At 40.3% G+C, this 21,891-nt stretch overlaps 2 protein-coding genes across 5 annotated transcripts; both read left to right on the top strand.

Moving 5' to 3' along the window:
* The first annotated feature begins 8,803 nt into the window (after positions 1-8,803).
* On the top strand, positions 8,804-11,426 carry enam (enamelin). Of its 3 annotated transcripts, none has more exons than XM_035947595.2 (8): positions 8,804-8,960; positions 9,128-9,191; positions 9,320-9,343; positions 9,526-9,588; positions 9,677-9,718; positions 9,835-9,858; positions 9,942-10,025; positions 10,677-11,426. In XM_035947595.2, exons 2-8 carry the CDS (start codon positions 9,138-9,140, stop codon positions 11,151-11,153), a joined length of 768 nt encoding a protein of 255 aa, XP_035803488.2. In that variant the 5' UTR covers positions 8,804-8,960; positions 9,128-9,137; the 3' UTR covers positions 11,154-11,426. The 3 variants fall into 3 exon arrangements, with proteins under 3 accessions (XP_035803488.2, XP_035803487.2, XP_035803489.2); XM_035947594.2 differs by having other exon boundaries at positions 9,523-9,588; XM_035947596.2 differs by lacking the exons at positions 9,526-9,588; positions 9,677-9,718 and having other exon boundaries at positions 8,806-8,960.
* A 1,243-nt stretch (positions 11,427-12,669) lies between these two features.
* cnga1a (cyclic nucleotide gated channel subunit alpha 1a) lies at positions 12,670-18,135 on the top strand. 2 transcript variants are annotated; one of them, XM_055010291.1, is made up of 9 exons: positions 12,670-12,880; positions 13,667-13,783; positions 13,893-13,952; positions 14,073-14,135; positions 14,228-14,335; positions 14,427-14,531; positions 14,828-14,934; positions 16,170-16,780; positions 16,892-18,135. In XM_055010291.1, exons 2-9 carry the CDS (start codon positions 13,689-13,691, stop codon positions 17,840-17,842), a joined length of 2,100 nt encoding a protein of 699 aa, XP_054866266.1. In that variant the 5' UTR covers positions 12,670-12,880; positions 13,667-13,688; the 3' UTR covers positions 17,843-18,135. The 2 variants fall into 2 exon arrangements, with proteins under 2 accessions (XP_054866266.1, XP_054866265.1); XM_055010290.1 differs by having other exon boundaries at positions 13,890-13,952.
* Positions 18,136-21,891: the final 3,756 nt, after the last annotated feature.

The following is a 21,891-nucleotide window of genomic DNA, read 5'->3' as shown; positions in this document are numbered from 1 at the left end:
GCCCTCAGACTTTTGCGGAGCATTTTGATAACTTTTGATCACCCATGTGTGTAGTACATCCTGGCCGAATTTCATCTCTCTCGGTGTTACCCTGTTTGAGTTTATAGCTTTTGAAAATGTCTAAAAATGACCCAAAATCGTCAAAACATATGACATATAATTCAAAATGGCTGACTTCCTGTTGGATTTTGGTCATGGGTGTCAATTACATTTTTGTGTGTCTTGATGAGTTACATATGTGTATGTTTTTATGTTCAGCTAATATCATTTCCTCTGGACAATGTTTGTGGTGTTAGAAGTGGACGTTTGTAGGGAGTTTTCAGTTGCGATACTTTAATGCATAAATATTTGCAGTGGTGGTTTCACTGCAAGCATCTACTGATGTCACCAGTGAAGTAAATAAAAACAGCATTTGTTGAACTTTACGCCTCTCAGTGTCTGCAGTTAGTTTAGCTGAATCAATGCAAAGATATTTCTATTTTTCTACATGACAGGAATGTCAGTGAAATCCAAATGCTAAGAATAAACAAGTGATCTGCCTGGTCACAGATCCCACTTTAATCCAAAATAAAGACTTTGCAAGGAAATGAACTTGAAATATGAGCCACCAGTAAAAGTTGTGATCAGACAGAAGGGCCTGTATTTTATCTTTGGAGAAGTTTAACATGTAAGTTTGTGCAGCTGATCAGTGGTGAGGCCTGTGGATGACTGGAGATGTGTGTGGACACTTAGACGAAGCAGCAAATGTGTTGAAAATGAGTTGTCTTCTCAGAGTCTTGAAGATGTTTTGTCAGAGCTAAGAAAGAAGTAAGAGATCCTGCAGGTGATTGTTGAGTGGTGTTGAGGAATTTGAATGTAGAGGAATAGCAAAGAGATTTTGAAGATATTTAAGCCATAAGTTGTATTTTATTTGTTTGCTGTTCTCTCCCATTTGTAGTGAAGAGAAGTGATTTGACATGAAGAATGTGATTCGTGTGGCTTTGAAATTGTGTTAAAATGTAAAAATGAGTGATGAGGAGAAGAGTGTGACTTTTTAGTATTGTGTTTTTTAGCGTGTTCTTTAAAAGTTGTAGGTAGATCATGTTCTTTTTTTGATTTTGTGGATTGTTTTTTTTTCTTTCAGTGTTGATGTCACCGCCTTGACGAATAGAAGAAAAGCCTGTATTTGGGTATGTAGGACCGGTAGTCCAGAGGTAGTGATGGTGGTTTGGAACCTGGAGAGTGCAGGTTCAATCCCCCACTCTGCTCAAGCTTTTTTTTCACATTTGGGCAAAATTCACCAAAAATATTCTTTACGCTCTTTACGCTCTTTACGCTCTTTACGCTCTTTACGCTCTTTACGCTCTTTCAGGCAACTTCTTGTTTTTGCCAGGAACCACCCTTCAACTCCAATCCACTGACACTCCACACCACAGACCACAACCTTTCCACTCCACTATCATCCTCCGCAAGGTTCCCAGTGGGGATTCGAACCGTGACCCTCCACATGACAGACACACAACCTATGTGTGAGCTATCTTTCACACAAGGTCCTTCATGGACTTTGTTGTAATGATGGTTGAAAGAGGTTGTCATACAGCCAAAGTATGTATATATTGTAAATAAAGCTGCTGTAACAATGTAAATTTCCCCTGGAGTGGGGAGAAATAAAGAACTTTATCTTATCTTAAAAAGTGTCAAAAGAGCCCTGGGCTGGATTCGAACCAAAAACCTCCTGGATGAAAGGCAGATAACTTACCACTGCACTATCCTTCCTACTGGGTGTAACTGTTAGTTTTCGTAAATGATGGTACACAAAACTATTAAGGAGGTGAAGATAATAAAGGTACTAAGGTGGATTTCAACCGGGGACCTTCAACATGCCAGGCAAAAAACTTACCTCTACACCACCTGTCCTACAAGATGCTGCTCTAACTTTGCTTAAATGATGCTAGCAATTAGTACTGGAGCATCCAAAGGACACATAAAAAGTGTGAGTGGGGATTTGAACCATGGACCTTCAACATGTGAGGCACAGAACTTACCTCTGCACCACATTTCCTACAAGGTGTTGTTGTAAATTGGCTTAAATGATGGCATCAATCAGTACTGGAGCAATCAAAGGACAAATAAAAGGTGTGAGTGGAGATTTGAATCATGTGAGGTACAGAACTTACATTGTAGGTTTGTTTCTGAGACTGAATACACCCAATCTCATCTGATCTGCAAAGCTAAGCAGGGTTGGGCCTGGTTAGTATTTGGATGGGAGACTACCTGGGAATACCAGCTGCTGTAAGCTTTTTACTTCTCCTCACAACCTGAACAAGACACTGCTGGTCATTCACTAGAGACAGCTATCAACTAAAACCTCTTGGTTTCTTTATTATACACTCTATGAGCTGGATAAGCTGCAGCTCATGCTGATTTATTGCTGGTTCTGGTTGGAGCCAAAGAACAAAGGCATCACCTGTTGGAGCAGCTGATGTCCTGCAGCCTCTTCACCACAGAAAGCCTCTGACAGCTTCAATTCTTTACACTCTGACTGCAAGACACCAATCACATAGGAACATATACATGTGTGGAACAAAGAGCTAAACTGACACTCAACATGTGTTTGACCATTTATTGATAAAGACATTCAAACATGTCTAGAGATAGAACACCAACGCACGGTGTAAGAAAGGTCAGAACAGACTTCACCTGCTCAGGAAACTGAGGTCCTTCGGGGTGCAGGGAGCAATTCTGAGGACCTTTTATGGTTGTGTGGTGGTATCAGCCATCCTGTATGGAGTGATCTGCTGGAGCAGCAGCATCACGGCTGCAGACAGGAAGAGACTAAAGAAACTGGTTAAGAAAGCAAGCTCTGTCCTGGGCTGGTGTTAGACAGGAGGATGATGACAAAGCTGTTGTCTATCATGGAGGACATCTCCCACCCCCTGCAGGAAACAGGACCATCACCGGCAGCTCCTTCAGGGACAGACTGCTTCACCCACGATGTTTGAAGGAGATCCTTCCTTCCTGCAGCAGTCAGACTGTGTTCAATCAAACCTGCTCCCAGTAGTTCAGATCACCCATGAAGTAAGTGCAATAAAATGTAAATAAGTCAATATGTGCAATTTCACAAGTTTTTTTTTTTTTTTACAAGCATTTCTATTTCTTCTCTAAGGAGAAAGCATCTATTTATATCTGTGCACTGAGTGCTGCTTTTCTTTTTACTTTTTTTCCTATCTGCTACTGCCACACTGAAAATTTCCCCACTGCAGAATCTACCTATCCATCCATCTATCTATGGTCCATCTACCTCCCTACTTATCTATCCATCCATCCATCCATCCATCCATCTCTCTCACAGGTATGGGGGTTGATTCACCTGTTCTCAATCACCTTAATCCACGAAGGCCCGGTTCTTCATTCTTCCGCTCTCTGCCAGACCAGAGACTTTGAAACCAGAACCTTTCTCCTACAATTAGTCTGGTTTTCCCTTTTTGTTTTCACCTTGGTTTAGTTATCCTTTCTGTGTTGGTTTTAGTTTCATTCGTTAAATAAACTCCTTGTAATCTTTGACCTGTGTCTGCAGATGTCCTGTGACACCAATGATCCCATCTGATATTTAGCATGTTTTCAATTATTGGTCCCATTTCTTAAAAAAAAAAAAAAAAAAAAAAAAAAAAAACCCCCTGAAATCTGATCAGATAAATGAATGTGAAACTACTTTGGGTCTGCTGCAGCTGCCTCCCTCTGATCTTGTTCCTGCCCACAGCACAATCTGATCAGTGAAACACTGAAGGACAACTTCAGCATGTAAAACATAAATAAGCAAAGGCTGCAACTCGTGATTATTTTAATTTTAACTTAACTTTATGTGCTGTTCAAAAACTTTATTTTTTCTGCAAATGTGTAGTGATTCCAAATCTTGGTTATTGATCTCCTTGATTACAAAAAAAATCTGTATCGACCCAGAAAAAAAACAAACATGTCAGGCACCCTATGATGTTAACTGTTTGCCTGAATGTTTTTGTTTAAAATCCTCAGTAATAACCTTTGACTGGTTGCTCTTAACCCTGTAAAACTCACTGCTGCAAAAATACAACATCAGCTTATTTTTTAATTACTATTTTCTATTATATATATCTGAAATAAACCCTAATCTGGGGTCTGACAGCAGCGTGAGGTCAAAGAAGCTGCCATCAGCTGCTGCACTTCTGTCCGTCCAGCAGATGGAGCCATGGAGCTGCAGTGAAGTGAAGAGCAGCACAAGGCAACCACCACTTCCATCCACTGACGCATTCAATTTGACTGACGCTAATGTTTTATTGACTTCCAACCACTAAACCAATAAAAGCTGCAAGCAGCGTTGGACGGGTCCTCGCATCCGAGCGGCCCGACTGGCCCACGCATATCCACCAGGAGGCGCTGCAACTGAGAGAGTAAAGTTTCAGGCAGATTGGAGCATGTACAGGCTACTTACACAGCACTTCCTGTTTCATGGCGAGAAATCCAAAATGGCCGCCAAGTGGCGCAAAGATGTGATTAGGGCCGGACTCTGATCATACATGTAAAATTTCAGGCAGATTGGAGCATGTACAGGCTGGTTACACAGCACTTCCTGTTTCATGGCGAGAAATCCAAAATGGCCGCCAAGTGGCACAAAGATGTGATTAGGGCCGGACTCTGATCATGCATGTAAAATTTCAGGCAGATTGGGGCATGTACAGGCTGGTTACACAGCACTTCCTGTTTCATGGCGAGAAATCCAAAATGGCCGCCAAGTGGCACAAAGATGTGATTAGGGCCGGACTCTGATCATGCATGTAAAATTTCAGGCAGATTGGAGCATGTACAGGCTGGTTACACAGCACTTCCTGTTTCATGGCGAGAAATCCAAAATGGCCGCCAAGTGGCACAAAGATGTGATTAGGGCCGGACTCTGATCATGCATGTAAAATTTCAGGCAGATTGGAGCATGTACAGTCTGGTTACACAGCACTTCCTGTTTAATGGCGAGAAATTCAAAAATGGCTGCCATGTGGCTGCTATGACTGTGAGTGTATATCAACCTATGGACGTGATTAGGGCTGGACTCTGATCACACATGTATAATTTGAAGCAGACTGGAGCATGTACAGGCTAGTTAGACAGCACTTCCTGTTTCATGGCAAGACATTCAAAATGGCCGCATTCCGCTGGTAACTATGGCCACACCCTCAGACTTTTGCGGAGCGTTTTGATAACTTTTGATCAACCATGACTGGTGTCCATCCTGACCAAATTTGAGCTCTCTTGTGGTTACGCTGTTTGAGGTTATAGCTTTTGAAAATGTCCAAAAATGACAAAATTGTCCAAAATATGAATCATATTTCAAAATGGCCGCATTCCGTGGCTCGCCATTTCCACGCCCTCAAACTTTTGCAGAGCGTTTTGATAACTTTTGATCAACCATGACGGGAGTACATCCTGGCCAAGTTTGAGCTCTGTCGGGGTTAAGCTGCTTGAGTTTTTAGCTTTTGGAAATGTCCAAAAATGACAAAATTGTCCAAAATATGAATCATATTTCAAAATGGCCGCATTCCGTGGCTCGCCATTTCCGCGTCCTCAGACTTTTGCAGAGCGTTTTGATAACTTTTGATCACCCATGACTGGAGTACATCCTGGCCAAATTTCAGCTCTCTCAGGATTACGCTGTTTGAGTTTATAGATATCAAAAAATGTCCAAAAATGACTCATAATTCAAAATGGCCGACTTCCTGTTGCATTATGGGTAATGATGCAAGAAGCTTTTTTGTGCGTCTTGATGAGTTACATATGTGTACCGAATTTCAGAAGTCTAGGTCAAACACTGTCCGGGGGCTGAATTTTCTTAATTTTCTAAGGGGCGCTATTGAGCCATTTTGGCACGCACACGTGCCATTTCCCTAAAATATCAAATTTTTCGCCGGTTCTGATGTGTGTGGCGATTTTCATGCGTTTTCGTGTATGTTTAGGGCGTCAAAAAGGCCGATTTCCCGGCGGACGAAGAAAAATAATAATAATAATAATTCTTAGGGTTTCAATAGGTTCCTCGCACCACTTCGTGGTGCTCGGACCCTAATAATAATAATAATAATAATTCCTAGGGTTTCAATAGGTTCCTCGCACCACTTCGTGGTGCTCGGACCCTAATAAACCCAAGGGTTTCAATAGGGTCTTCGCACCATTCGGTGCTCGGACCCTAATAATAATTCCTAGGGTTTCAATAGGTTCCTCGCACCACTTCGTGGTGCTCGGACCCTAATGAATCAGAAATACAGTCTAGACATTGTTAATGTAGTAAATGACTATTCTAGCTGGAAACGGCTGATTTTTAATGGAATATCTCCATAGGGGTACAGAGGAACATTTCCAGCAACCATCACTCCTGTGTTCTAATGCTACATTGTGTTAGCTAATGGTGCTGAAAGGCTAATTGATGATTAGAAAACCGTTGTGCAGTTATGTTAGAACATGAATGAAAGTGTGAGTTTTCATGGAAAACATCAACTTGTTTGGGTGACCCCAAACTTTTGAATGGTAGTGTATGTGTTAAGGTCACAAATTTTTGTAAGATTGTGTTAATGCATTCTGATAACTTCACCAGCCCAGATTATACCCTTTAGTTTTCAAGATAAAATAGTTACAGTGCTTTATGAGGTTTGTGGAACCAAACTCAACACTGAAAAACACATACCTGCTTGAGAATCAGCTGATTGGTGAATTAATTCCACGATCAATGTGCTTATTAGCTTCTGTTGTCCTGTGAAAAACTGTCCTGTTGTTGAACTGTCCTGTTTGACAAATAGAGCATTAATTCACAGGAGTCAATCAGACGAATGTTGTAATTCTGAAAGCATGAGCTGAAAAAAAAAACGATTAATTTTTTTCGTGCAAGCCAGCGCTGTACTTACTTTGGTTAAACATAGCACTGTTTAATTAGGTTGGCAAAAGTTCAGTATTCATGTTGGAACAGACAATGACCACTTTATAACTTTATCATTTTTACTACAAACTAACCTCACAGTGTGTGAAGATAGCAGACAAGAGTGAAGCCTGGAAGAACTAATGAAGAGATTGTTATCTTTCAGCAAAACCTATTAGATCAGCAGATTCGAGGCGAGAGTGTCTGGGATACAGTTTGCAGATTACAGAGCGAGTCCTTCATTATCTGATTTGGAACCCGAAAAAACAAACATGAGAAACCTACAATGCTCCAAATGGCTGTGATGTACAACCACGCCAGCTAAAATAAACACGAGGATGAGCGAAAACGCAGACACCACAAAGGAGGAGCTCTCCTTCAGCAATGCGTGTGTTTCTACCTCACATGCACTCTTTACACTGGATGCAGAAAGTCTTCTCATGTGGAATGCACTTTGATGGAAGAACTAAAGAGACAACTGTGTAAAAATACTGTGAGGTTCTTGCATGTAAAGCCTTAATTAGAGTACATTAGCAAAATGTATTTAAAGTATTAAAAGTCAAAGAATTAAATACAAAGTGAAGAAAATAACCCTTATGGATGAGAGATTATGGAGTGTTAAAGCATTGCTATTAGGTTAATGATCCATCAGTGCAGAAGTAGAATTTTGTAATTTAAATTACTTAATTAATGGATCGTCCTAATGATCCAAGTAAACTTTGGGGTCAGGAGTCAATTGATGAAAGAGAGGAGAAGAAATCACAGTGTTTGCTACAAAAATGTGTCTTTTTTGTCTTTTTCTGGACAATATTGCAATTTTTTTTTTTTTTTGCGATTTTGGACCTAAAATAGTCATTTAATGAAGCCAAGCGAGAAGTTTTTGAATAATTTGTCCCAAAAAATTACAGCAAATAGATAGCTAGATAGATAGATAGCTAGATAGATAGATAGATAGATAGATAGATAGATAGATAGATAGATAGATAGATAGATAGATAGATAGATAGATAGATAGATAGATAGATAGATAGATAGATAGATAGATAGATAGATAGATAGATAGATAAATAGATAGATAGATAGATAGATAGATAGATAGATAGATAGATAGATAGACAGATGTGCAATTATTGTGCAAATCGCGTTAGTCAAAGGAATAAGGTGCCAAAATGGCTGATGTTTACAATAAAACGAGTATTAAGAAGTCTAAGTACAGCAGATAGCACAGGTAGCATAAAAAGAAGAACTGGAGTAAATATAGTGGTCAATATAATGGTGCAACATTGCCTCCATGTTGTGCACATACTGTATATTTATATATATGGGAGTGCACAAAAAACCCTCACAATGATTTCATTCATGTGCTTTATTTATACATTATGTGTAGGTTCAGCCTCACTCTATTTCTGCTGTGTATAAGAGAGTGCTTTATGATGTATGTTTTCTCCAGTGTTTGCTGGAAGCAGTTGAAAGCCATAAACTAGTCATCGTGTGTCGATACATACATGACCACAAAAAACAACTTGGACGTAGTTCGAGGAAGAGTATTATAGTATATGTTATATGGTCTGACGTCCTGCCATCATCTGCACCTTCACTATTCAAATAATCAAATCACTAAGAAGTATTTATCTAACAGCCTCTCTTTGCATTTCTTTATACTCATTTTTAATTGTGTTGAAGCCAAACTAAGTGAGACTTCTCTGTCATATCATTACATGCTTATGTCAGCTTCCTGCCGTCTCCTTTTTTCAAAGTTTGGTTTTAGGGCAGTAAAGATGGGCAGGCATGTGTGCTTAGCATACTTGCACAGCATGTAATTAACTATAACAGGGGCCCCAACCCTACATACCTCCTTGTTTTTTTTTTAGTTTTGACATGTAGGGAGATTTCTTCAAAGACATAGCTGTGCACGTTTCACTGGATGGGATTGGCTATTACAGGATATTCCGGTATATATATATATATGGTGTCCTTCTGAGAAATGAAGTAGATTGTTTTCCATCTCTGAGGAGGAACATCTTCATTTTTACTCTACGCTAATAAAAAGGTGAGATTTTCATTTTGCTCTTTTTAGACATAGTTCTGCAGAAGATTTTACTCTATGTTTGCAACACAGTCTTGCAAATAATGTCTTAATTTTAAGCATTAAAAATATTTCCACTTATAGGAGAAGAAATGTTTTTCGTTATCCCATATGTGATTATCTCTCTGTAGAACAGCCACGATGAAGCTGTTTGTGTTCTTGATGTGCCTCCTGGTCACAGTCTTGGCTGCACCTGTAAGTTGTGCCTAATGTTATATATTTTTCAGTGCGCCAGCTGATCCCTGTTTAGACATTTAAACACTGTTCTTTAGGGCACTAAAAAACCTGGTGGTGTTTGCTCACTTCCCTTTCTTAAACTGTAGGTTCCAGAGAGTGAAAGCAATGAGGTAAGAGGGCTTATTTAAGAAAAAAACAAAACTATTCTGTGAAGTTTTGGATCTGTCTGCCGCTGCATGTCATGGCATGTTTTTGTCATGTCAACAACTGCATAGTGTGATAGGTGTCTGACAGAGAGAGGATAATTGGCTTGATTGAACATGTCTGGAGATGTCTGGTATGTATTTAGCAGGTTGCAGCGCATGCTAATGAGGCCCTGAGGTGGATGGAGATGTACAGGCTGTACCAGCAGCAGGTAGCGGGGGTTGATTGATGTTTCACTTAGATCGATATCAGACAGCAGACAGTCATCATAGTCATAATTATAAATCTGTATTTTACAGGGACTAGTTGGAAACCCCTTCCTCCCTGCTGCTGATGCTCCTGTAAGTTTATTTTAGATTCGAACATGACTCTAGTTGTTCGATGAGAACTAACAGCAACTAAACTATAATTACTGAAGTTTGCATGTTTCTTATCAATGAATTATTCATTTGTTTAGGTTGATCCAGCTGCAGCTGCAGTGGTGAGTATAAACACAGCATCGCAACCTCTCATCTCTCAAAACTGTCCAAGCTGTTGGAGTTAAAATGATGTTCTTTCATGCAGGTGGACGCTGCACCAGCCCAGCCGGCTGACGTCGCCCCCGCAGCTCCCGTCCCTGCTGGAGACGCCTCAGAGGAGGAGACGGAGGTGAGCAGACGTCTCCATTTCATGAACTGAATCTTGTTTTTACAGTCTACAGAAATAAATGTTTGTCGACAGTTTTCTCCATGTTTAAACAGATATTTGCTTAATGTAATCCTGCTCAGTCATGTAAGATCTTATCTTAGTGACTGTATTCATGGTGCCACTGGTGTAAAGTTAAACGGTAGGAGGTTATTTATAATGTTTGGACAGAATTAGTTGAGAAAAACATGGGTGGAGGGTACTTGTAAAAACAGGCAGCAAGCAGAAAAGTAGCAGTCATGTGCTCGGAAGAAGGAGCGGTGGCACTTTGCCAACACTAACTTTCAGCAGGGAGTTCTGCCTAAAAAAAGATCTGCAGTGCGTTTGTGTCTCCACAACAAATTTAGGACATACATCGCAACCCATTCATTAAAGAAAGCCAGATAATCACCCACTATGCTGATTATTTTGCAGAATTTTATTTTAGACCAACGGGCACCTTAAACAGTGGGCATTTCACCTTGTCATAGAAGAAAAAGCATGAGTGTAACCAATAACAGCTCTGTTCCAATTAGTCCTGACAGTGTGACAGCATAAACACCACCAGGACCCTACAACCAAAGCAGCTCAACAGATTTCCATCAATAATGATTCCTTTTCTTACGCCTGGCACAGGATGGAAACCCTGCCCCCAAAGCTGCAGCCGGCGCTGCTGCTGCTGCTGCTGCCCCCCTAAACTCTGACGAGGTGGAGGAGGCCGAGGAGGTGGAAGCAGCTGAGGCCGAGCCGGCTGTGGTTGACGCAGCACCGGCAGACCCTGCAGCTGACCCTGCAGCAGCTGTGGAGCCGGCGGTGGCTGACGTCCCCGTAGATGCTGCACCGGTCGACGCTGCTGCTGTCGACGCTGCTGCCGTTGATGCGCCTCCTGTGGATGTGGCTCCTGTTGATGTGGTTCCTGTGGATGTGGCTCCTGTTGATGTGGTTCCTGTGGATGTGGCTCCTGTCGACGTTGCCCCCGAGGTGGCCGTTGATGTGGCCGTCCCTGCCGCAGCTGATGTCCCCGTCGCTGCCGATGTCCCAGCTGCTGTTGACGTTCCTCTGGCCGCTGACACTCCCACGACAGGAGGGGCAGCAGATCCTGCTCCTCTGTAGTTATCTTCCTATAATTACCAGCCTAGACGTGCTCCTTGATAAGCAGTTAGAACAGTAGCAGGAAAGTGTCACGGGTGATGTAGTTGTAGTGCAAAAGCATTAAAGGCTGTGGGATATTGCAAAGACATCAGGGAAAAAAATCTGAAAAAATGTAACACTATATGTAAAGTGAAACAACCACAGCATGTTTTCAGGCCACCATTGGACTATTGAAACTGTTGTTTTGGATTCTTTTCTCTGTCTTTGAATAAAATACTTTTTTACAGTTCTGTACTTGAACGCCTGCTGTGACTGTTGTGTTATAAAATTTCACAAAATGACATGATCGAGCGGTTAAGTTAAGCCTCCATGTTTTCATTTTTCCCTGTACTTCCTGTAGCAGGCTGCCCTTGGGCCAAAATAGTTTGTATCATTATTATATACACTACTGTTCAAAAGTTTGGGGTCACCCAGGCAATTCCATGTTTTCCACGAAAACTCACACTTTTATTCATGTGCTAACATAACTGCACAAGGGTTTTCTAATCATCAATTAGCCTTTCAACACCATTAGCTAACACAATGTAGCATTAGAACACAGGAGTGATGGTTGCTGGAAATGTTCCTCTGTACCCCTATGGAGATATTCCATTAAAAATTTCCAGCTAGAATAGTCATTTACCACATTAACAATGTCTAGACTGTATTTCTGAGTCATTTAATGTTATCTTCATTGGGGAGAAAAAATGCTTTTCTTGCAAAAATAAGACATTTCTAAGTGACCCAAAAGTTTTGAACGGTAGAGTATCTTGTGCACAAGATTCATACCTTTCTTGTGTATAAGACAAAAGAATCATATGTCGGGACTCGCACACATAATGTCACAAACACTTTTCTTATACCAAAGATATTCAATTAATCAAAAATAAAGCCTATTTATCTCCCCAAAACATACTTCAGTTCCAACACCAGCTGTGAAATTTGTTGTCATAAAACTGCAAACACAACATCAGCCAACAGGGAGAGCCACTGATCCACGGGATCTCTGCAGTAACCTGCATCAGGCAGGAGGATCTCTTTCAACATGCAACTCAACACTGACGAGGGTTCGGCTTTAATTTCACTCTCATAATTGTTATTCATTTAAAAGGAACCTGATCCACCTGATCTGAAATCTGTTCTAGCGGGCAGCTTCTAATAGGATCAGAGCGGGATATGGCTGAGAGTGCTGACTGAGCAGGAGAGGCCTCTGTGTGTGTCTGTTTGTGTGTGTGTGTCCAAGACTAAATCCTCTGCTGTTCCGCAAATGGTCAGGAAAATTACAGCTTGTCGCCGATAAAAATAAAAAAAAATACAAAGTGCCAACACAAAAGGGTTCTCAGTACTGCAGACTTTCACTAGCAGGTTAACTGAGGGTTGTCCAAACTTCGCTTAAACGCATCTCATCGCTCACTGGAGCTGTCAAATAAGCAGGATGAGTGACTTTGCCTCCCCTCAGGCAAGTCTAATCCACAAATCCTCGTCAGGGTCACTGAGACTCTATGACACAGTTAAATTGACTCAGTGCAAACAGGTGTCAGTTGCCTAGCTACATTTTGAAAGTTATTTTAATTAACATTCAATGGTTGAGACAGTTAAACTGGGGATACTGTGAGAGGGTAGCTTCTAAATCTTAAAAGAGAAGACAAAAAAAACTACACTAGGCTCAAAGGAAAATGGACTTGACATTACATTAAGAAGTGGAAAAGGTAAGTTTACTTTGTCACCGCACTGCAAGATATTTCTACTGAATTATGTGCTTCTGCAGCCAGTTTATTAATAATTTCTCAAATCATCAACTGTGAGCTTAGACTAAAAATACAGTGAACTTAACATCAAATGAATGTTTTCGCATTTTACATACCACTAGACATGTCACATGTGCTGCTCTGCATCATTTAACATTCCTCAACGAGGAAAATATTGCGGCAAATGAAATGGATTAAAACCGTTGACCGAACAGATGTGAATAAAGGATCTAATGCCCTTTGATTTGATGCACTGAGCTGGATATGTTTGAGAACACAACAGAGTTTGCTGTTATAGAACAAGTAATACTTTAGTTTCTAGGAGCTTCGGTCGACTGCAACTGAACTCTTTGATTCTTTATCTGTCATCCAAGAGGCTTCTTCAGTTCAGACTGACTGATGAAGTCCCAAATTTATGTCACCCCAAACTCACTTGACATTTTAAGATTACCACCATCTGGACGACGTGTTTAGGGCTGCAACTAATAATGATCTAATTTTGTTCGATGAAATAGTCAAAACTGTTAATCACACATTCCCAGAGACCAAAGTTATGTGTTGTTTTGCAACAGGGTGAAACTCATGAAAAAAAGCTGTTAATTTTTGCTCTTTCAGAATGATTTCAGTGATTAATCGCTTCTCAAAATAATTGCTGTTTCAGCTCTGAATGTGTATAATTGGAGGGCCTATTATATCTGTCATCATCTATTCTAGTCCAGAGTTGTTATCCTTGAATTACTTTTGCAGGGTAAACTGCAGCTCTGCAGCAATGATCACCTCTATCACCCTTCCCCACCTCAACGTGCCACCTCACCCTGCACCACAACCCTCCACGGACAGCGAGGAGCTCAGCGAGGACGACCTGTAAGAAACACTTCACAGACACGCTCAATGTTAATTCAAACAGGGAGAAATAACAAGCAAAGACTTGTCAGTTAATCAACTTTATGTGCAACGTGCTTTGTTCCAGAAGTGCACCTCAATCAAATCCTCATCATGTGGGGAATATGAATAACAGCAATAACAATGAAGAGTAAGTGCAATTTGGAGTCACGAAGAGATAAGTGAAGCTCTTGTAAATCACAGTGTCTCTTTGATGTGTCCTAAGCCATTTCAGTAAGCCTGTTAAATGTGTTAATTAATCCCTTTACAGAGAGAAAAAGAAAAAAAGGAAAAAGGAGAAGAAAGATAAGAAAGAAAAGAAGGAGAAGAAAGAGTAATTCATTTGTATTTAAAACCTTTTCCTGAATGCTGTATGAAAAGAACAGTTGATGCTCAGTTTTATAAATGTATTCATGCACATTACAGAAAGCAGGAGAAAGAGATGAAGGAAAAGGAAGAAAAGGAAGCAAAAGAAAAAGAAGCTAAAGAAAAAGAAGCTAAAGAAAAAGAAGCAAAGGAGAAGGAGAAAAATAAGTAAGTACATAATTTAAAACACCTCTTCAAGAGATGTTTTTGAAAACTGCATGCTTTCAAGAATTTAAACTTTCATTCTGTCTTTGCACAGGCCTAAAGAACTATTTGTCATTAATCCTGCTGGAAATTTGTACTACAACTGGCTCTTCATCATCACAATGCCAGTCATGTACAACTGGACCATGATCATAGCCAGGTGACAGCGACTCTTTCAACACAGCCAGACGTTCTTATCAAATCACTCAGCTACATCAGGTTCACATGTTACAGCAGAGCCACTTTGGCAGCAGCTTGACTGTGAAGAGAAATAGATTTGTTCTTTCAAAAGCAGAGTGGCAAGTTCTTTGATATGACTAGAAATCAAAGCAACACTGTATGGTTTTTGTTGTGCAATTTCTGGTCTGGGTATATGGGTGAAAGCAGGAGCACAATGGGGGAGAGTGGTGAAGGTGCAATATTCAATTACTGCTCCGTGTCTTCTCCTGCGAACAGGGCTTGCTTTGAGGAGTTGCAGCACAACTACATCATCTATTGGGTGTTTCTGGACTACACCTCGGACATTATCTACCTGGCTGATATGTTCTTCAGAACAAGAACAGGTGACAAACTAACACAGGCCTTCCATTCTGAGGAAACCCATAAAAAATCTTATGAAAGAAGTTCCTATTTTGTGTTAAAGCAATACTTACAATCCCATATTTACACTGATAAAGTTATTTATCAATGTACTGCGATTATTCCTCCCAGTCAAACTGAGTGTGAAAAGAATCCCTTCATGGAATTATGTCATAGGAAGCGATACTTAGGTCATACATTACTGAAATAATTTTTTTTGGTGCGTTATTACTAAGTAACATCATCAAACAGGAAGTGTGAGGCTAAAATGAATGCAAGATACATACTTTATTTGACCAGCTCATAATGCTAAAAACTAACATTAACTCTACTAAACTCATGTTAGAGAGGACGGATGTAATATGAACAGGAGATACAGCAGCATCCAAAACAGTTTTAATGTACACTACTGCGCCATAGTTTGGGGTCACTTAGAAATGTCCTTTTTTTTTTTTGAAAGAAAAGCTGTTTTTTTAAATGAAGGTAACATTAATCAGATATCCCGTCTAGACATTGTTAATGTGGTAAATGACTATTCTAGCTGGAAATGGATGATTTTTAATGGAATATCTCCATAGAGGTACAGAGGAACATTTCCAGCAACCATCACTCCTGTCTTCTAATGCTACATTGTGTTAGCTAATGGTGTAGAAAGGCTAATTGATGATTAGAGAACCCTTGTACAATGATGTTAGCGTATGAACAAAAGTGTGAGTTTTCATGGAAAACATGAAACTGTCTGGGTGACCCCAAGCTTTTGAACAGTAGTGTACATGAGTTTAATATTAAGGAAAACTTAAAAATGACAACTTATCTTTTACTGCAAGTTGTCACTTTACAGTGCTAATAAAAAGTGTTCTCTGGTCATTGGTTTGTTCTTCTACAATTATGAATAACAGTGGATGTAATCTATTTTTTGAACACCAGTCCACATAAAATAAATACTAATTATAATGCAAGAACAAATCAGACATGAATTACATGAGTGTTGACACTGGCTTATGAGTCGCAAATTGCCATTGATAAAGCCAGGAGTTCCTCTTAAAGTTACCTAATTTGCATATTTTACATACATATTCACATAACGTGAATCAGAGTGATGATCTCATTGTGTGCAATCAAGGGCTGAATGTAGCAGTGATACAGCATCCGCTTGGATGATATTTAATTCCATGCTGCCTCTAATTATATACTATGCTTTGTACCTCTTTCGTTGCAGGTTACCTTGAACAAGGCCTGATGGTGAAAGACGAGAAGCTGCTTCGGGATCGCTACATCACCAGCTTCCAGTTTCGTCTCGATGTCATCTCCATGTTGCCCACTGACTTCCTCTATTTCTTCCTCGGCATCGACTACCCAGAGATCCGCATCAACAAGCTGCTGCGAATCGGACGTATGATGGAGTTCTTCACAAGAACAGAGACGAAAACCAACTATCCCAACATCTTCCGCATTGGGAACCTAATCATGTACATCCTCATCATCATCCACTGGAATGCCTGCTTCTACTTCTCTTTCTCCAAATCTATTGGTTTTGGCGCTGATGATTGGGTTTACCCAGCTCTGGATGATCCTGACGAGCCTGACTTCGGGCTACCCATGAGGAAGTATGCTTTCAGCCTCTACTGGTCCACACTGACCCTGACCACCATTGGAGAAACTCCACCACCAGCTCTGGACTCAGAGTTTTTCTTCCATGTAGTGGACTTTTTAGTAGGAGTCTTGATATTTGCTACCATCGTGGGAAACATTGCCACCATGATTTCCAACATGAATGCCGCCCAAGCACAGTTTCAGGCCCGCATTGACAACATCAAGCAGTACATGCAGGTACATGAACTTCCTATTTTTTCTTAAAAATCAGTATCAAGAGTTACTGCTGCACAATCATCTGGTCTTTGATTATTCTTTTAATACTCTTGCTTTTCTTTTCACATCCAGGTTCGAAAGGTTAGTAAAGATCTTGAGCTGCGAGTCATCAAGTGGTTTGACTATCTGTGGAATAACGGCAAGGCGCAGGATGAAAGAGAGGTGCTCAGGTATCTTCCAGACAAGCTAAAAGCGGAAATAGCCATCCAAGTCCATATGGACACGCTGAAGAAAGTTCGTATTTTTGCAGACTGTGAAGCCGGCCTGCTGATCGAGCTCGTGCTCAAACTCCGGCCGCAGGTGTTCAGCCCCGGAGACTACATCTGCAAGAAGGGTGACATTGGACGTGAGATGTATATTATCAAAGATGGAAAACTCGCAGTTGTCGCCGATGATGGTGTCACACAGTTTGTTGTATTGGGAAGTGGCAGCTATTTTGGTGAGATCAGTATCCTTAATATTAAAGGCAGCAAAGCGGGAAACAGGCGGACAGCCAACATTCGCAGCATCGGATACTCAGACCTCTTCTGCCTGTCAAAGGATGACTTAATGGAATCGCTGATAGAGTATCCGGATGCCAAAAGCATGCTGGAGGAGAAGGGTCGGCAGATCCTGTTGAAAGATGGTCTGATCGATCTGGACCCAGCTAACATCAAGCCTGAGGCCAAAGAGCTGGAGGAGAAGGTCAACAAGTTGTACAACACGATGGAGCTGATGCAGTTTAAGCTTAAGAAGATTCTGGGAAATTACAAGAACACTGACAAAGCTCTGAGACATCGCATTACAGATCTGGAGCGCCTGACAGGAGATGAGGTGGAGGAAGAGGATGAGGAGGAAGATGTGAAAAAGGAAGAAAAACCTGAGGAAGGGCAGAAAAAAGAAGATGAAATAGTGGAAGAGAAAAAGGAGGAGGAAGAGGAAAAGGGTGAGATGAAAAAGGAAGAGGAGGAAAAAGGAGAGGAGGAAAAGAAGGAAGAGGAAAAAGCAGATGAAGCAAAAGCTGAAGAAAGAAAAGGGGAATGAAAATGAGGAAATTACAGAGGAAGACCAAAAAATTAAAAAATAAACCCATAGTTTCTGCAACACAACTAGCTCTTTTCTATGTAGCTGTAATAGAATCTTTATCACAAAGATTTTTTTTGTCACTGGACTTGCTTCTTGAATGACACACAGGAGAAACGAACTGAAACACCTCATCCAACCCGTCCTGAAAAGGTGTTGCCATTGTATGTATATGTACATTGTAAAATATAAATGTGGGACAAATGTTGCCAATGATAATATTGACATTCAATTCAAATAAAATATTGGGTTCAGTTGTCCTATTTATTTTGATTTTCATGACCACATACTGCGTGCTATTCCAAACGCTGCAGTAACATCGTTGTCCACATGAGGATGGTAAAAAGCCAGGATTTACAGGCAATCATTTGGAGCATAGTATGTCTATAGATCATGTAACATAGGAGACTGAAATACACTTCACAAACCATTAGAACAGTCAATAAGGATGCTTGGAATAGATTGAAGTTTTAAAGCAAGACAATGTAAATACTTAACAAGATGCAAAAATGGAAAAGTCACACTAGATAAAACCACTAAAATCAATATTTTAGTCTTTTGGTTTGAACTGCCGCAATTGCATTTTCAACAACGTGTAGTAAGAGCATACATCTGAGAAAGTCTACTCTAATAGTTTTCAACTGTTTTGGCTATTATAATAGAGTAATGCAAACTTGTGACCCGTCATCACAGGCTGCGGTCATTGTAAGGACCTGAATTGATAGTAGTTCAACCAAAGAATGAGTTTTCCTCCACCAGTTGTCATTCAAGAGGGTCCTTCAGAGCCACAAGGAGGCAAAAATGTGCCCTGTTTCCTCTGAATAATACAGTGTCTGATGACTTTTGTCTTGGGAACAGCACCCACTAGTTCATGTCAGGAATCAGAATGTAAAATTTAAAGGTTATAAGATGATTTAATGGCAAAAAAAAGAAGGAAATCATATGTTCTGATACAAAATGTGGTCTTCCAATTTGGGACACTAATGTTTTACATTCTAAGGAAATAATAGATACGTCCAGTATTTAGGCCTTGAAGAGTAACCGCAATTAAACCATCTTAGATGTCTAAAGGGGAAATCACTTATTGGTGGAACAAGCAACAACTCAACACCAACATTTTTAAAGGATTCACAAGCCTAAAAGTCCAGGAGTAACTTCTGCAATTTCCTTGAAATAAATATATTATGAATTAACATAGGATTGGAGACTGTTCTGCCAAGAAAATCAGTCATCTCAGCAAGTGGCCCATATGGAATGAAACATGTTCACATTCAAGTGCACTAGAAGCTATTTTTATTCATAATTGTTTCTAGATGGAAGCAAAGGAGAAGGAGGTGTTGGAGACGGCACAATAATAGAAAGCTGCTGTTTGTTTCCTACCATCGTTTACCATTGGTTTACGTAATTTCTCTGTAATTACTCCATAACAGCAATCACAGGTTTAATATTGTATATTATGACAACGGAAACTGGAGATTGACTTTAACGTAGTAATTTTAGGTCAAACGCATGGTTTATTTAACTCTAACCAAGCAATTTTTGTGCTGAATAAAACTACAAAAAGAGTGTTGGCATATTATAAAACTGCTTTGTTTTTCAAGTGAGATTTGTAACAGTTTGGGGACATCTGCTACACCTACAGATTTAATTTATTACTTAGCATCTGTCTTTCACATCAAAGTAAAGAAAATGTGCTCGTCAATCCGACAATGTGTTTAAGCTTTACCTTTGAAAGGTTGGCAAGAACATCTGTGTACAGCCACAGAGCTCCTTTCCCTTTGCAGTTTGTGTTCACACCAAAATGAATCACAGCTGCAGTGAAAATGACTGACCTAGAGTAGCCGTGTTTCCATCACGTATGTGGATATTTGAGTGTTAGTGGAAACTCCAATATCAAAAGAAAAAAAACAGCTTTTTCCAATAAGCCCAGATGAAGTAAGCATTTACTCAGGTGACTGGCCACCTGTTTACACCTGTCTTCACCTCCAGACAGCCTGAAATATGATCAGTACCAGCTGACATGAAATAAAAAGTACAACTTGCCTGACTGAAAACAATTCTTAAATATTTTTTTCTATTTTTCTACTATAGATGACGAATTTTGTTTGTTTTTTCTTCGTCTGAGATTCTTTAGTGGAACAGTGAAAGTAAAAGCATTAGATCACAACCTTTTTTTTCTTTTTTGAAAAATTTTAAGTCATACTGTAGCTGCCCTTATGAAGTGTCTACTGTTTCAAGCAGCAAATTGGGCTGCACAGTGGCTCAGTGGTTAGCACTTTTGTTCTGCAGCTAGAAGATCCCCAGTTCACATCCTAACCTTCCCAGGATCTTTCTGCATGGAGTTTGCATGTTCTCCTGGTGCATGTGTGTTCCGGGTACTCCAGCTTCCTCCCACAGCCTAAAAACATGCTGATTGGTAACTCTAAATTGTCCATAGGTGTGAATGTTTGTCTCTATATGTAACCTTGTGATAAACTGGTGACCTGTCCAGAGTGTCCCCTGCCTTCACCATAAGTCAGCTAGGATAGACTCCAGCCTCATCAACCCTAATGAGGATTAAGCAGTGTATAGATGATGGATGGACTTTGTCATATTACTGTGTCATAAGTTTTGACCATCATGGTCTGCAATGTGAAGAGTTGTGATGAAGAAAACAGCACATCTTTTGCTTCAGATACTTTGTAGTGTCACTCCTTCATTCTATTACACATTGTTATACCGTTTGTTGTCTACCAGAACTATTGACTCCATCACTATTTGTCATTAATTAGCAACTATAATACTAAAACTACAAATTATAAACTAACCGCTATTTTTTCTGTATTTACATACTGTCCCCTCCCAACTGTATAAAATGTTTTACTCTGTAAATGTTCTGAGTCATCTTACCTTCACAGACTGACTCTGTGTTGGTAAGTCCACCATATAATGGAATACTAATAAACACCCCACTATAGCAAACTTCAGCAAACTATGAGGATTTTGGGGAAATTTCTTCAACAGTTGTCATCTGCAAGCTTAATTATACTCATGTGAGAGAACACAACATATGTCATGTAACTGTGCAGAGGACTGCAGGTCAGAAAGGCCAGAAAAGCATGCTGGCCTGCACAATACAAAATCTGGATATTTTTGGCATGTAGTATGTACTGGGATGTATTAAATCTTTTTCTGGTGAACTATACTGTACAGTATGGAAGTATGGCTATTGTGAGACCTGTTTTTATTTCTGGAATCTTCTACTCTACTAGCCTACGCTGCCACCTTCTGATGACATTACACAGCTTACTTTATTGGCTGTAAAGCAGTTCATGCAATAGACTTGCATATTCTTTTATTTAAAAAAAACAACAAAAAAAACACATTGCTTCATTCAGTGGAGAGACAAAAACTACTGGATGAGTCAGAGTTTATCTTTAAAAGTGCATCTGTTACAACCCAACCGCTACAGTCTGCTGGGTATGACAAACACAACCAGATGTAATTGGTTTGGTAAGCAATTTATTGCTCAGTGACAGAAGAAACACAAAGGTGGTCAAACAAAGGAAAACCACACACGAAACACACAGACACAAGAGACACCAGGGCGAACTGGGCACACTAAATCCCAGCCAAACTGACTGAGAGTTTGGCTGCAGATTTCTATCACAGGTGTGGTGATGGTTGGGATCTTGTGGGAGGAGGAGTTGTGGTGTCAAACCAATCCGACGGGTCAGGAGGTGTGGCAAACGAGGGCTGAGAGCAGGTGTGGAGCTCCAGGCCAGTCACTCCTGCTGACTGCCAGGTGGGATCTGGAGCTCAGTCTTCAGCCAGCTGTTAACAATACAGTCTCCACAAGCCATCCCAACACAGAGGCTCTACAAAGTCCATTACCAACCACATGACTAGCAGAGGACTTAACAGCATCTCTTTGTGTGTGCATGCATGCATGTAGCACATTGCTTTACATCACTGCACATGCTTGATTTGATTCTGCTTAGAGAAGACACAAGAAAGTCCATTTTCACATC

This window comes from Amphiprion ocellaris, chromosome 4, assembly GCF_022539595.1.
Source record: "Amphiprion ocellaris isolate individual 3 ecotype Okinawa chromosome 4, ASM2253959v1, whole genome shotgun sequence".
Taxonomy (NCBI): domain Eukaryota; kingdom Metazoa; phylum Chordata; class Actinopteri; family Pomacentridae; genus Amphiprion; species Amphiprion ocellaris.
The sequence above is the reverse complement of the archived record's forward strand: the minus strand, read 5'-3'. Positions and strand labels throughout refer to the sequence as shown.